Here is a 13,703-nt window from a genome sequence, read left to right as displayed (position 1 = left end):
AACGGTAAAGGCAGCATACGACATACGCTCCGACTGCATTATAGCTGCAGGCGAGAGCACCGCAGACGCGAAATCCATACTAAAGTCCAAGTATTACCAAACGTACTCCACTTATGAAATATTTGCCGCGCAGCTTATGGAACAAATCCAAAAAGGCTCCTCCCAAATACCTCAAGCTCCAGTAACTCCGTCCCGAAGTTCCACGTCTTATGGCTGTCGGCTCCCTCCTATCGACACAGAGGTTTTCTCTGGCGATTATCTTCGCTGGCCGACTTTCCGGGACCTTTTCACGGCAACATACATAGACAATCCGAGTCTAACGCCCATTGAAAAATTATTCCACTCATTCCATAGTTTCAAGATCCCAACTCACCAATGATGGTTTTCGCTCAGCCTGGAATAACCTAACTGAGCGTTTCGAAAATAAGCGATTGCAGGTGAACAGTCACCTGAAAACACTTTTCAATGTGCAATCCATAGCACAGGAGTCGGGAGCAGCCTTAAAAGAACTTCAACGCACTTTTCAAGGTTGCTTAACTTTTTTAAAATTTTGCGGTGTTAGTATTGAGAATTGGGACCCTACCCTGGTGTATATGTGCTCAACAAAACTACCAAAGCTCACTCTCTCATTATGGGAGCAATACATCCAAAATAAAGCCGAAATTCCTACGTGGCTTGAGCTTGATTCCTATTTGACGGAGCGCCATCGATCTCTTGAGGCCGTCGATAGCTTCCGATCTGCCAATTTCCACCACGTCCACCAGATTTAAGATCTTTTTGATTTAAAAATATTTAAAATTTCAGTTAAATATTTAAGATCTTTTTGATTTAAAAATATTGATCAATAAGGCCGTGAAGGTCAGTCTGCGGTGAACATTATAACACGTAAAAGGGCTAACTCGAAAAAAGTTTAAACTTAAATCATGGAATCAGATTTTTGGTTCTCGAATGATATTTTAAGCTTACACGATCTTGTATACTTAAGATACATGTTTGCATAGCTTACAACAAAATGAACTTTTTGAAAAGCCTATGTGGATTAAATTATGCTAATATACACATATATAGGCATATCTGTACACGTTGTTTTAAATCCTAACGTGTGGTATTTGTGAAATCGCGGCTTGAAAAAAACAACATTAATCTTTTGTCTAAAAATATCTGAGAGAATTTTACTCATTTTATTGATATGCTTGCTAGTAAATGGCTTAGACAACTGATCAGGCAATAGTCGATCTCTTTGCCAAGTTTTTTCAAACGACATATTATACTTTACCTCATTCTTCACAGCCTTACTCTTAAACTGTGTCCAAGTCGAATTTAATATTCTGTCCCACCTTAAATGAAAACTCCCTTCTTGTTGATCCTCAACGCGTTAGGCCCGTCTATTCGCCTGGTCCCGATGGAACTCCTAACAGCGTTCTTAGATATGGCACAATTCACAATTTTCCGATATGTGGAAGGAATCGTTTGAAATTCCTCTCCACAAGAAGGGTAGCAAAGTATAAGCAAGCAAATATACAGGTATCTAAACTGTCAGCCATCCCAAAGCGCTTTAAAAATATTATTACTTTCCATTTGCTGCAACTCTGTCAGTTATATCTCCGTGTCAACACTAGCTTGTGAAATGTAGATCAACCACTAACCTTTTGGAACTTACATAATTTGTGATAAAGGGACTTAAGAACTGTATTCAAGCATGCGTCATTTACGCTGACTTTATTCAAGCATTTGACTCTGAAAATCACGTTCTTCTGGTTAGAAAACTCGATTTATTAGGGTTCCCTGTTGATCTTTTAAGAACAATCTTAATCTATCTGAATTGCAAAACACAGTCACTACTTTTTAAAAATTCTCTCTCTTCTTCTTGGATACTGATGTACGCAGCTGATGTTTAACTATGCCTACAGTAAAAGGATACTTCTTTCCATTCCGACTTGCAATCCGATTTGAATAATTTTCAAACATTGTGCTCTGACAATTTACTGGATTTGAATGGTTTAAAGTTTAAGGTAATGACTTTTTGTCGAGACAATCCTCAATATTCGACATACACGCTGAGTGAGAGTTCATTGGATAGAACAACTGTAGTAAACGATCTTGGCGTTCTTTTGGACCCAAGACTAAAGTTTGCTGATCATATTTTAACCATGATGATTTGCCTTGCGACTTGTTAATTGTCATTGCGAGGCGAACTAGAAATTGCAATCGTTTGAAGTCAAACGGAAGATAAGTCGGAATCATTGGTATTCAAGGAATACATTCATTTTCAGTTGCGTACTTTCCGTTAATAATGATTACCTCAATCAAATTCGGCATAAGTCTTTTTACCGAAAGTCGAGTACCGTTGCAAAGTACCAACTTTGCTGTACAAACTTTGAGTTGCAAATTATGTGGTGGATATCCTGATAACTCCAGAGAGTTCAAAAACTCCGTTGGATAATTTACTACATCATCGGGATTTGTTATGTAATCAAAGGATTTGTATTTCACCAAATCGACAGCCATTTTTGATTGAATGGTGAAATTCAGTGCGCGTACATCATTATTCTTTGCTGCAAGAATTGCTCGTTGACTTAACCAATCATAATTCTGATAATTCTCACTAATGTTTGGGAAAACATTTTCAATAAGAGCTAACTGAGAGTCTTCAAATCGGCAAAAGTCGTTGGTAAGAGTAAATAATCCAGATGTCGTATCAACTGGGACATTTCCATTTGCAACAGCTAACAAATGTTTGGAAAATTGTACTGCACTTTGATCATTTTGAAGTTGAACTCTCATATTAGTGGTTAGCGATAATACGTTATTCCATAAAGGTGATGCCTTCAGGCAAGCAATCACTTCATCTGCAGGCGTTCCACGGGGAATTACTGGCAACGTCTGCCTGAAATCGCCTGCCAACAATATTTTCAAACCGCCAAAGATGTTGTTATTTCGCCGAAGATCCATCAGTGTGAAGTTAAGTGCTTGAAGTGATTTCTTATGTGCCATTGTGCACTCATCCCAAACAATGAGCTCTCCCATTGCACTGAATCGGGATATATTGCATGATGGAGAGTCAATTCTGTTTAAATTGAGTGGCGACTCAAGCGCAGAACGTGCAGTACGACCGCCATCTAGGAGAGTCGCCGTAATTCCAGATGATGCTAACGCCAAAGCTATGTCACATCTTGATATATGTTTATGTATATCAAGTACAGTATATATGTACATTAATGTTTTCCCTGTTCCTCCAGGTGCGTCCAGGAAGAATAGTCCACCAGTATTATTATCCACGTTGCATTAATGTTTTGTTTACGTGAAAAGGGCGTTTAATTTCAGGAGGCAGTGTCGAGCGGCAGTTCTATCCACTGCACTGCCGTCCGCTCTCCCTCTCCATCTCTCCCCTAAGTCACCGCTCTGCTCTGGAGCGCTTAAGTTAAGTAAGGCTTAAGCTGTTGTTATTTTAAAGTGTACAAATAAACATCTATGCACGTCGCGTAAAAACCCCAAACCACCCCGCCTTAACAGTTTTGTATACTTGTTTTTGCTGTTCATTCAGCAACGGCACATTATTTCGAACGAATTCCTGCAATGTATCAACATTTTATTGCAGCTCTCGACTTAATTCTTGGTTGAATGCATCGTGTATTGATCGACTTGGCGCAATCATTCCTACTTCAATCAGTAGCTTTTTTGCAATAGTCAAGCATTAATCCTCAATCAGAATCAATCCTTCATTGTATATTTCGTTTGAATGCGCAAGCAATGCAAGATATCTTCACAGATGTCGTCTTTTTATTTATTCCATAACTGAATTGGTTGTGAAGGAAGACATGTGGTGATGATAATTGCGAACAGCGTTCGAATTTGGTACGCATTTGATGAAACTACTGAATCCGCAAGTGTTAAATCCCAATGAGAACCGTTCTCAAGCAAACCCAATAGTTGACATGCTTCTCGATATGTTTGGCATTGGTGGCCATTTACAGCTTTCAAATGCGCAAAGAATTTTGGTCCATGTGTTCCAGCCAGAACTTTATTCGAAAAAAAACGGTTTCCCAACAACAACATTCTAAACTTAGTCAATATTAGTAAAAAATGGACAATTCCAAAATGTTTTTGGTTGGACATCTAAAATCCGAATTTGACACAACGGATTTACCATCTGAGAGATCCGTATTATCTAGTGTTCTCTATATTACTAGATTTTCCGGATAAAGATTGTTACAAAGCGCCAAAGATGTAAGTCCGTAATTCTTCACATATCCGACAGTGCCTATCCGACAGTGTGACCATATATATTTATATTTGGTTCCTATATTACAATTTGATTCCAATCCGTTTCCTTACTTCTGAATTAAAATTCTAAATTATTTAACGTCATGGCAACATCAGTAAAATCGGCTTTAACCCGATTTATGGCCACAGCTGACTGCCTGATCCACTTTGAGGCCACTGTGAACGCTCCATGTGCTCCTACCCCAACGTTATCCGCCTGTAAAATCCGACGAGATCACTTCAATTCCTTGTGGCAAACGGTAAAGGCAGCATACGACATACGCTCCGACTGCATTATAGCTGCAGGCGAGAGCACCGCAGACGCGAAATCCATACTAAAGTCCAAGTATTACCAAACGTACTCCACTTATGAAATATTTGCCGCGCAGCTTATGGAACAAATCCAAAAAGGCTCCTCCCAAATACCTCAAGCTCCAGTAACTCCGTCCCGAAGTTCCACGTCTTATGGCTGTCGGCTCCCTCCTATCGACACAGAGGTTTGGCGATTATCTTCGCTGGCCGACTTTCCGGGACCTTTTCACGGCAACATACATAGACAATCCGAGTCTAACGCCCGTTGAAAAATTATTCCACTCATTCCATAGTTTCAAGATCCCAACTCACCAATGATGGTTTTCGCTCAGCCTGGAATAACCTAACTGAGCGTTTCGAAAATAAGCGATTGCAGGTGAACAGTCACCTGAAAACACTTTTCAATGTGCAATCCATAGCACAGGAGTCGGGAGCAGCCTTAAAAGAACTTCAACGCACTTTTCAAGGTTGCTTAACTTTTTTAAAATTTTGCGGTGTTAGTATTGAGAATTGGGACCCTACCCTGGTGTATATGTGCTCAACAAAACTACCAAAGCTCACTCTCTCATTATGGGAGCAATACATCCAAAATAAAGCCGAAATTCCTACGTGGCTTGAGCTTGATTCCTATTTGACGGAGCGCCATCGATCTCTTGAGGCCGTCGATAGCTTCCGATCTGCCAATTTCCACCACGTCCACCAGATTTAAGATCTTTTTGATTTAAAAATATTTAAAATTTCAGTTAAATATTTAAGATCTTTTTGATTTAAAAATATTGATCAATAAGGCCGTGAAGGTCAGTCTGCGGTGAACATTATAACACGTAAAAGGGCTAACTCGAAAAAAGTTTAAACTTAAATCATGGAATCAGATTTTTGGTTCTCGAATGATATTTTAAGCTTACACGATCTTGTATACTTAAGATACATGTTTGCATAGCTTACAACAAAATGAACTTTTTGAAAAGCCTATGTGGATTAAATTATGCTAATATACACATATATAGGCATATCTGTACACGTTGTTTTAAATCCTAACGTGTGGTATTTGTGAAATCGCGGCTTGAAAAAAACAACATTAATCTTTTGTCTAAAAATATCTGAGAGAATTTTACTCATTTTATTGATATGCTTGCTAGTAAATGGCTTAGACAACTGATCAGGCAATAGTCGATCTCTTTGCCAAGTTTTTTCAAACGACATATTATACTTTACCTCATTCTTCACAGCCTTACTCTTAAACTGTGTCCAAGTCGAATTTAATATTCTGTCCCACCTTAAATGAAAACTCCCTTCTTGTTGATCCTCAACGCGTTAGGCCCGTCTATTCGCCTGGTCCCGATGGAACTCCTAACAGCGTTCTTAGATATGGCACAATTCACAATTTTCCGATATGTGGAAGGAATCGTTTGAAATTCCTCTCCACAAGAAGGGTAGCAAAGTATAAGCAAGCAAATATACAGGTATCTCTAAACTGTCAGCCATCCCAAAGCGCTTTAAAAATATTATTACTTTCCATTTGCTGCAACTCTGTCAGTTATATCTCCGTGTCAACACTAGCTTGTGAAATGTAGATCAACCACTAACCTTTTGGAACTTACATAATTTGTGATAAAGGGACTTAAGAACTGTATTCAAGCATGCGTCATTTACGCTGACTTTATTCAAGCATTTGACTCTGAAAATCACGTTCTTCTGGTTAGAAAACTCGATTTATTAGGGTTCCCTGTTGATCTTTTAAGAACAATCTTAATCTATCTGAATTGCAAAACACAGTCACTACTTTTTAAAAATTCTCTCTCTTCTTCTTGGATACTGATGTACGCAGCTGATGTTTAACTATGCCTACAGTAAAAGGATACTTCTTTCCATTCCGACTTGCAATCCGATTTGAATAATTTTCAAACATTGTGCTCTGACAATTTACTGGATTTGAATGGTTTAAAGTTTAAGGTAATGACTTTTTGTCGAGACAATCCTCAATATTCGACATACACGCTGAGTGAGAGTTCATTGGATAGAACAACTGTAGTAAACGATCTTGGCGTTCTTTTGGACACAAGACTAAAGTTTGCTGATCATATTTTAACCATGATGATTTGCCTTGCGACTTGTTAATTGTCATTGCGAGGCGAACTAGAAATTGCAATCGTTTGAAGTCAAACGGAAGATAAGTCGGAATCATTGGTATTCAAGGAATACATTCATTTTCAGTTGCGTACTTTCCGTTAATAATGATTACCTCAATCAAATTCGGCATAAGTCTTTTTACCGAAAGTCGAGTACCGTTGCAAAGTACCAACTTTGCTGTACAAACTTTGAGTTGCAAATTATGTGGTGGATATCCTGATAACTCCAGAGAGTTCAAAAACTCCGTTGGATAATTTACTACATCATCGGGATTTGTTATGTAATCAAAGGATTTGTATTTCACCAAATCGACAGCCATTTTTGATTGAATGGTGAAATTCAGTGCGCGTACATCATTATTCTTTGCTGCAAGAATTGCTCGTTGACTTAACCAATCATAATTCTGATAATTCTCACTAATGTTTGGGAAAACATTTTCAATAAGAGCTAACTGAGAGTCTTCAAATCGGCAAAAGTCGTTGGTAAGAGTAAATAATCCAGATGTCGTATCAACTGGGACATTTCCATTTGCAACAGCTAACAAATGTTTGGAAAATTGTACTGCACTTTGATCATTTTGAAGTTGAACTCTCATATTAGTGGTTAGCGATAATACGTTATTCCATAAAGGTGATGCCTTCAGGCAAGCAATCACTTCATCTGCAGGCGTTCCACGGGGAATTACTGGCAACGTCTGCCTGAAATCGCCTGCCAACAATATTTTCAAACCGCCAAAGATGTTGTTATTTCGCCGAAGATCCATCAGTGTGAAGTTAAGTGCTTGAAGTGATTTCTTATGTGCCATTGTGCACTCATCCCAAACAATGAGCTCTCCCATTGCACTGAATCGGGATATATTGCATGATGGAGAGTCAATTCTGTTTAAATTGAGTGGCGACTCAAGCGCAGAACGTGCAGTACGACCGCCATCTAGGAGAGTCGCCGTAATTCCAGATGATGCTAACGCCAAAGCTATGTCACATCTTGATATATGTTTATGTATATCAAGTACAGTATATATGTACATTAATGTTTTCCCTGTTCCTCCAGGTGCGTCCAGGAAGAATAGTCCACCAGTATTATTATCCACGTTGCATTAATGTTTTGTTTACGTGAAAAGGGCGTTTAATTTCAGGAGGCAGTGTCGAGCGGCAGTTCTATCCACTGCACTGCCGTCCGCTCTCCCTCTCCATCTCTCCCCTAAGTCACCGCTCTGCTCTGGAGCGCTTAAGTTAAGTAAGGCTTAAGCTGTTGTTATTTTAAAGTGTACAAATAAACATCTATGCACGTCGCGTAAAAACCCCAAACCACCCCGCCTTAACAGTTTTGTATACTTGTTTTTGCTGTTCATTCAGCAACGGCACATTATTTCGAACGAATTCCTGCAATGTATCAACATTTTATTGCAGCTCTCGACTTAATTCTTGGTTGAATGCATCGTGTATTGATCGACTTGGCGCAATCATTCCTACTTCAATCAGTAGCTTTTTTGCAATAGTCAAGCATTAATCCTCAATCAGAATCAATCCTTCATTGTATATTTCGTTTGAATGCGCAAGCAATGCAAGATATCTTCACAGATGTCGTATTTTTATTTATTCCATAACTGAATTGGTTGTGAAGGAAGACATGTGGTGATGATAATTGCGAACAGCGTTCGAATTTGGTACGCATTTGATGAAACTACTGAATCCGCAAGTGTTAAATCCCAATGAGAACCGTTCTCAAGCAAACCCAATAGTTGACATGCTTCTCGATATGTTTGGCATTGGTGGCCATTTACAGCTTTCAAATGCGCAAAGAATTTTGGTCCATGTGTTCCAGCCAGAACTTTATTCGAAAAAAAACGGTTTCCCAACAACAACATTCTAAACTTAGTCAATATTAGTAAAAAATGGACAATTCCAAAATGTTTTTGGTTGGACATCTAAAATCCGAATTTGACACAACGGATTTACCATCTGAGAGATCCGTATTATCTAGTGTTCTCTATATTACTAGATTTTCCGGATAAAGATTGTTACAAAGCGCCAAAGATGTAAGTCCGTAATTCTTCACATATCCGACAGTGCCTATCCGACAGTGTGACCATATATATTTATATTTGGTTCCTATATTACAATTTGATTCCAATCCGTTTCCTTACTTCTGAATTAAAATTCTAAATTATTTAACGTCATGGCAACATCAGTAAAATCGGCTTTAACCCGATTTATGGCCACAGCTGACTGCCTGATCCACTTTGAGGCCACTGTGAACGCTCCATGTGCTCCTACCCCAACGTTATCCGCCTGTAAAATCCGACGAGATCACTTCAATTCCTTGTGGCAAACGGTAAAGGCAGCATACGACATACGCTCCGACTGCATTATAGCTGCAGGCGAGAGCACCGCAGACGCGAAATCCATACTAAAGTCCAAGTATTACCAAACGTACTCCACTTATGAAATATTTGCCGCGCAGCTTATGGAACAAATCCAAAAAGGCTCCTCCCAAATACCTCAAGCTCCAGTAACTCCGTCCCGAAGTTCCACGTCTTATGGCTGTCGGCTCCCTCCTATCGACACAGAGGTTTGGCGATTATCTTCGCTGGCCGACTTTCCGGGACCTTTTCACGGCAACATACATAGACAATCCGAGTCTAACGCCCGTTGAAAAATTATTCCACTCATTCCATAGTTTCAAGATCCCAACTCACCAATGATGGTTTTCGCTCAGCCTGGAATAACCTAACTGAGCGTTTCGAAAATAAGCGATTGCAGGTGAACAGTCACCTGAAAACACTTTTCAATGTGCAATCCATAGCACAGGAGTCGGGAGCAGCCTTAAAAGAACTTCAACGCACTTTTCAAGGTTGCTTAACTTTTTTAAAATTTTGCGGTGTTAGTATTGAGAATTGGGACCCTACCCTGGTGTATATGTGCTCAACAAAACTACCAAAGCTCACTCTCTCATTATGGGAGCAATACATCCAAAATAAAGCCGAAATTCCTACGTGGCTTGAGCTTGATTCCTATTTGACGGAGCGCCATCGATCTCTTGAGGCCGTCGATAGCTTCCGATCTGCCAATTTCCACCACGTCCACCAGATTTAAGATCTTTTTGATTTAAAAATATTTAAAATTTCAGTTAAATATTTAAGATCTTTTTGATTTAAAAATATTGATCAATAAGGCCGTGAAGGTCAGTCTGCGGTGAACATTATAACACGTAAAAGGGCTAACTCGAAAAAAGTTTAAACTTAAATCATGGAATCAGATTTTTGGTTCTCGAATGATATTTTAAGCTTACACGATCTTGTATACTTAAGATACATGTTTGCATAGCTTACAACAAAATGAACTTTTTGAAAAGCCTATGTGGATTAAATTATGCTAATATACACATATATAGGCATATCTGTACACGTTGTTTTAAATCCTAACGTGTGGTATTTGTGAAATCGCGGCTTGAAAAAAACAACATTAATCTTTTGTCTAAAAATATCTGAGAGAATTTTACTCATTTTATTGATATGCTTGCTAGTAAATGGCTTAGACAACTGATCAGGCAATAGTCGATCTCTTTGCCAAGTTTTTTCAAACGACATATTATACTTTACCTCATTCTTCACAGCCTTACTCTTAAACTGTGTCCAAGTCGAATTTAATATTCTGTCCCACCTTAAATGAAAACTCCCTTCTTGTTGATCCTCAACGCGTTAGGCCCGTCTATTCGCCTGGTCCCGATGGAACTCCTAACAGCGTTCTTAGATATGGCGCGGAGGACTGATGCCTTCTCAAATGGTTTACCTTATCTTTGGAATATTCACAATTTTCCGATATGTGGAAGGAATCGTTTGAAATTCCTCTCCACAAGAAGGGTAGCAAAGTATAAGCAAGCAAATATACAGGTATCTCTAAACTGTCAGCCATCCCAAAGCGCTTTAAAAATATTATTACTTTCCATTTGCTGCAACTCTGTCAGTTATATCTCCGTGTCAACACTAGCTTGTGAAATGTAGATCAACAACCACTAACCTTTTGGAACTTACATAATTTGTGATAAAGGGACTTAAGAACTGTATTCAAGCATGCGTCATTTACGCTGACTTTATTCAAGCATTTGACTCTGAAAATCACGTTCTTCTGGTTAGAAAACTCGAATTGCAAGACACAGTCACTACTTTTTAAAAATTCTCTCTCTTCTTCTTGGATACTGATGTACGCAGCTGATGTTTAACTATGCCTGCAGTAAAAGGATACTTCTTTCCATTCCGACTTGCAATCCGATTTGAATAATTTTCAAACATTGTGCTCTGACAATTTACTGGATTTGAATGGTTTAAAGTTTAAGGTAATGACTTTTTGTCGAGACAATCCTCAATATTCGACATACACGCTGAGTGAGAGTTCATTGGATAGAACAACTGTAGTAAACGGTCTTGGCGTTCTTTTGGACACAAGACTAAAGTTTGCTGATCATATTTTAACCATGATGATATGCCTTGCGACTTGTTAATTGTCATTGCGAGGCGAACTAGAAATTGCAATCGTTTGAAGTCAAACGGAAGATAAGTCGGAATCATTGGTATTCAAGGAATACATTCATTTTCAGTTGCGTACTTTCCGTTAATAATGATTACCTCAATCAAATTCGGCATAAGTCTTTTTACCGAAAGTCGAGTACCGTTGCAAAGTACCAACTTTGCTGTACCAACTTTGAGTTGCAAATTATGTGGTGGATATCCTGATAACTCCAGAGAGTTCAAAAACTCCGTTGGATAATTTACTACATTATCGGGATTTGTTATGTAATCAAAGGATTTGTATTTCACCAAATCGACAGCCATTTTTGATTGAATGGTGAAATTCAGTGCGCGTACATCATTATTCTTTGCTGCAAGAATTGCTCGTTGACTTAACCAAGCATAATTCTGATAATTCTCACTAATGTTTGGGAAAACAATTTCAATAAGAGCTAACTGAGAGTCTTCAAATCGGCAAAAGTCGTTGGTAAGAGTAAATAATCCAGATGTCGTATCAACTGGGACATTTCCATTTGCAACAGCTAACAAATGTTTGGAAAATTGTACTGCACTTTGATCATTTTGAAGTTGAACTCTCATATTAGTGGTTAGCGATAATGTTTTTACGTTATTCCATAAAGGTGATGCCTTCAGGCAAGCAATCACTTCATCTGCAGGCGGGAATTACTGGCAACGTCTGCCTGAAATCGCCTGCCAACAATATTTTCAAACCGCCAAAGATGTTGTTATTTCGCCGAAGATCCTTCAGTGTGAAGTTAAGTGCTTGAAGTGATTTCTTATGTGCCATTGTGCACTCATCCCAAACAATGAGCTTTCCCATTGCACTGAATCGGGATATATTGCATGATGGACAGTCAATTCTGTTTAAATTGAGTGGCAACTTAAGCGCAGAACGTGCAGTACGACCGCCATCTAGGAGAGTCGCCGTAATTCCAGATGATGCTAACGCCAAAGCTATGTCACATCTTGATATATGTTTATGTATATCAAGTACAGTATATATGTACATTAATGTTTTCCCTGTTCCTCCAGGTGCGTCCAGGAAGAATAGTCCACCAGTATTATTATCCACGTTGCATTAATGTTTTGTTTACGTGAAAAGGGCGTTTAATTTCAGGAGGCAGTGTCGACCGGCAGTTCTATCCACTGCACTGCCGTCCGCTCTACCTCTCCATCTCTCCCCTAAGTCACCGCTCTGCTCTGGAGCGCTTAAGTTAAGTAAGGCTTAAGCTGTTGTTATTTTAAAGTGTACAAATAAACATCTATGCACGTCGCGTAAAAACCCCAAACCACCCCGCCTTAACAGTTTTGTATACTTGTTTTTGCTGTTCATTCAGCAACGGCACATTATTTCGAACGAATTCCTGCAATGTATCAACATTTTATTGCAGCTCTCGACTTAATTCTTGGTTGAATGCATCGTGTATTGATCGACTTGGCGCAATCATTCCTACTTCAATCAGTAGCTTTTTTGCAATAGTCAAGCATTAATCCTCAATCAGAATCAATCCTTCATTGTATATTTCGTTTGAATGCGCAAGCAATGCAAGATATCTTCACAGATGTCGTCTTTTTATTTATTCCATAACTGAATTGGTTGTAAAGGAAAACATGTGGTGATGATAATTGCGAACAGCGTTCGAATTTGGTACGCATTTGATGAAACTACTGAATCCGCAAGTGTTAAATCCCAATGAGAACCGTTCTCAAGCAAACCCAATAGTTGACATGCTTCTCGATACGTTTGGCATTGGTGGCCATTCACAGCTTTCAAATGCGCAAAGAATTTTGGTCCATGTGTTCCAGCCAGAACTTTATTCGAAAAAATCGGTTTCCCAACAACAACATTCTAAACTTAGTCAATATTAGTAAAAAATGGACAATTCCGAAATGTTTTTGGTTGGACATCTAAAATCCGAATTTGACACAACGGATTTACCATCTGAGAGATCCGTATTATCTAGTGTCCTCTATATTACTAGATTTTCCGGATAAAGATTGTTACAAAGCGCCAAAGATGTAAGTCCGTAATTCTTCACATATCCGACAGTGCCTATCCGACAGTGTGACCATATATATTTATATTTGGTTCCTATATTACAATTTGATTCCAATCCGTTTCCTTACTTCTGAACTAAAATTCTAAATTATTTAACGTCATGGCAACATCAGTAAAATCCGCTTTAACCCGATTTATGGCCACAGCTGACTGCCTGATCCACTTTGAGGCCACTGTGAACGCTCCATGTGCTCCTACCCCAACGTTATCCGCCTGTAAAATCCGACGAGATCACTTCAATTCCTTGTGGCAAACGGTAAAGGCAGCATACGACATACGCTCCGACTGCATTATAGCTGCAGGCGAGAGCACCGCAGACGCGAAATCCATACTAAAGTCCAAGTATTACCAAACGTACTCCACTTATGAAATATTTTCCGCGCAGCTTATGGAACAAATCCAAAAAGGCTC

At 39.0% G+C, this 13,703-nt stretch overlaps 2 protein-coding genes across 11 annotated transcripts in view; one reads left to right on the top strand and one right to left on the bottom strand.

Moving 5' to 3' along the window:
* LOC139354007 (uncharacterized) overlaps window positions 1-13,703 on the top strand; it is a 978,888-nt gene that overhangs the window by 624,732 nt on the left and 340,453 nt on the right. The window contains exon 6 of one of the 10 annotated variants that reach the window (XM_070998215.1): window positions 1,888-1,906. The exons of the other annotated variants lie outside the window; for them this stretch is intronic. Within the exon in view, the coding sequence (XP_070854316.1) occupies window positions 1,888-1,891 (4 nt within the window). The 3' untranslated portion in view covers window positions 1,892-1,906. Of the gene's footprint in view, window positions 1-1,887; window positions 1,907-13,703 lie in introns of those variants that run through there. 10 annotated transcript variants of the gene reach the window in all.
* Window positions 1-13,703, bottom strand: part of LOC139354013 (uncharacterized) — a 171,067-nt gene that overhangs the window by 51,241 nt on the left and 106,123 nt on the right. The window lies entirely within an intron of this gene.

The sequence above is a fragment of the Drosophila suzukii genome (genome assembly GCF_043229965.1).
Source record: "Drosophila suzukii chromosome 2 unlocalized genomic scaffold, CBGP_Dsuzu_IsoJpt1.0 scf_2c, whole genome shotgun sequence".
Classification (NCBI taxonomy): domain Eukaryota; kingdom Metazoa; phylum Arthropoda; class Insecta; order Diptera; family Drosophilidae; genus Drosophila; species Drosophila suzukii.
This window is presented reverse-complemented; position numbering and strand designations above follow the sequence as displayed.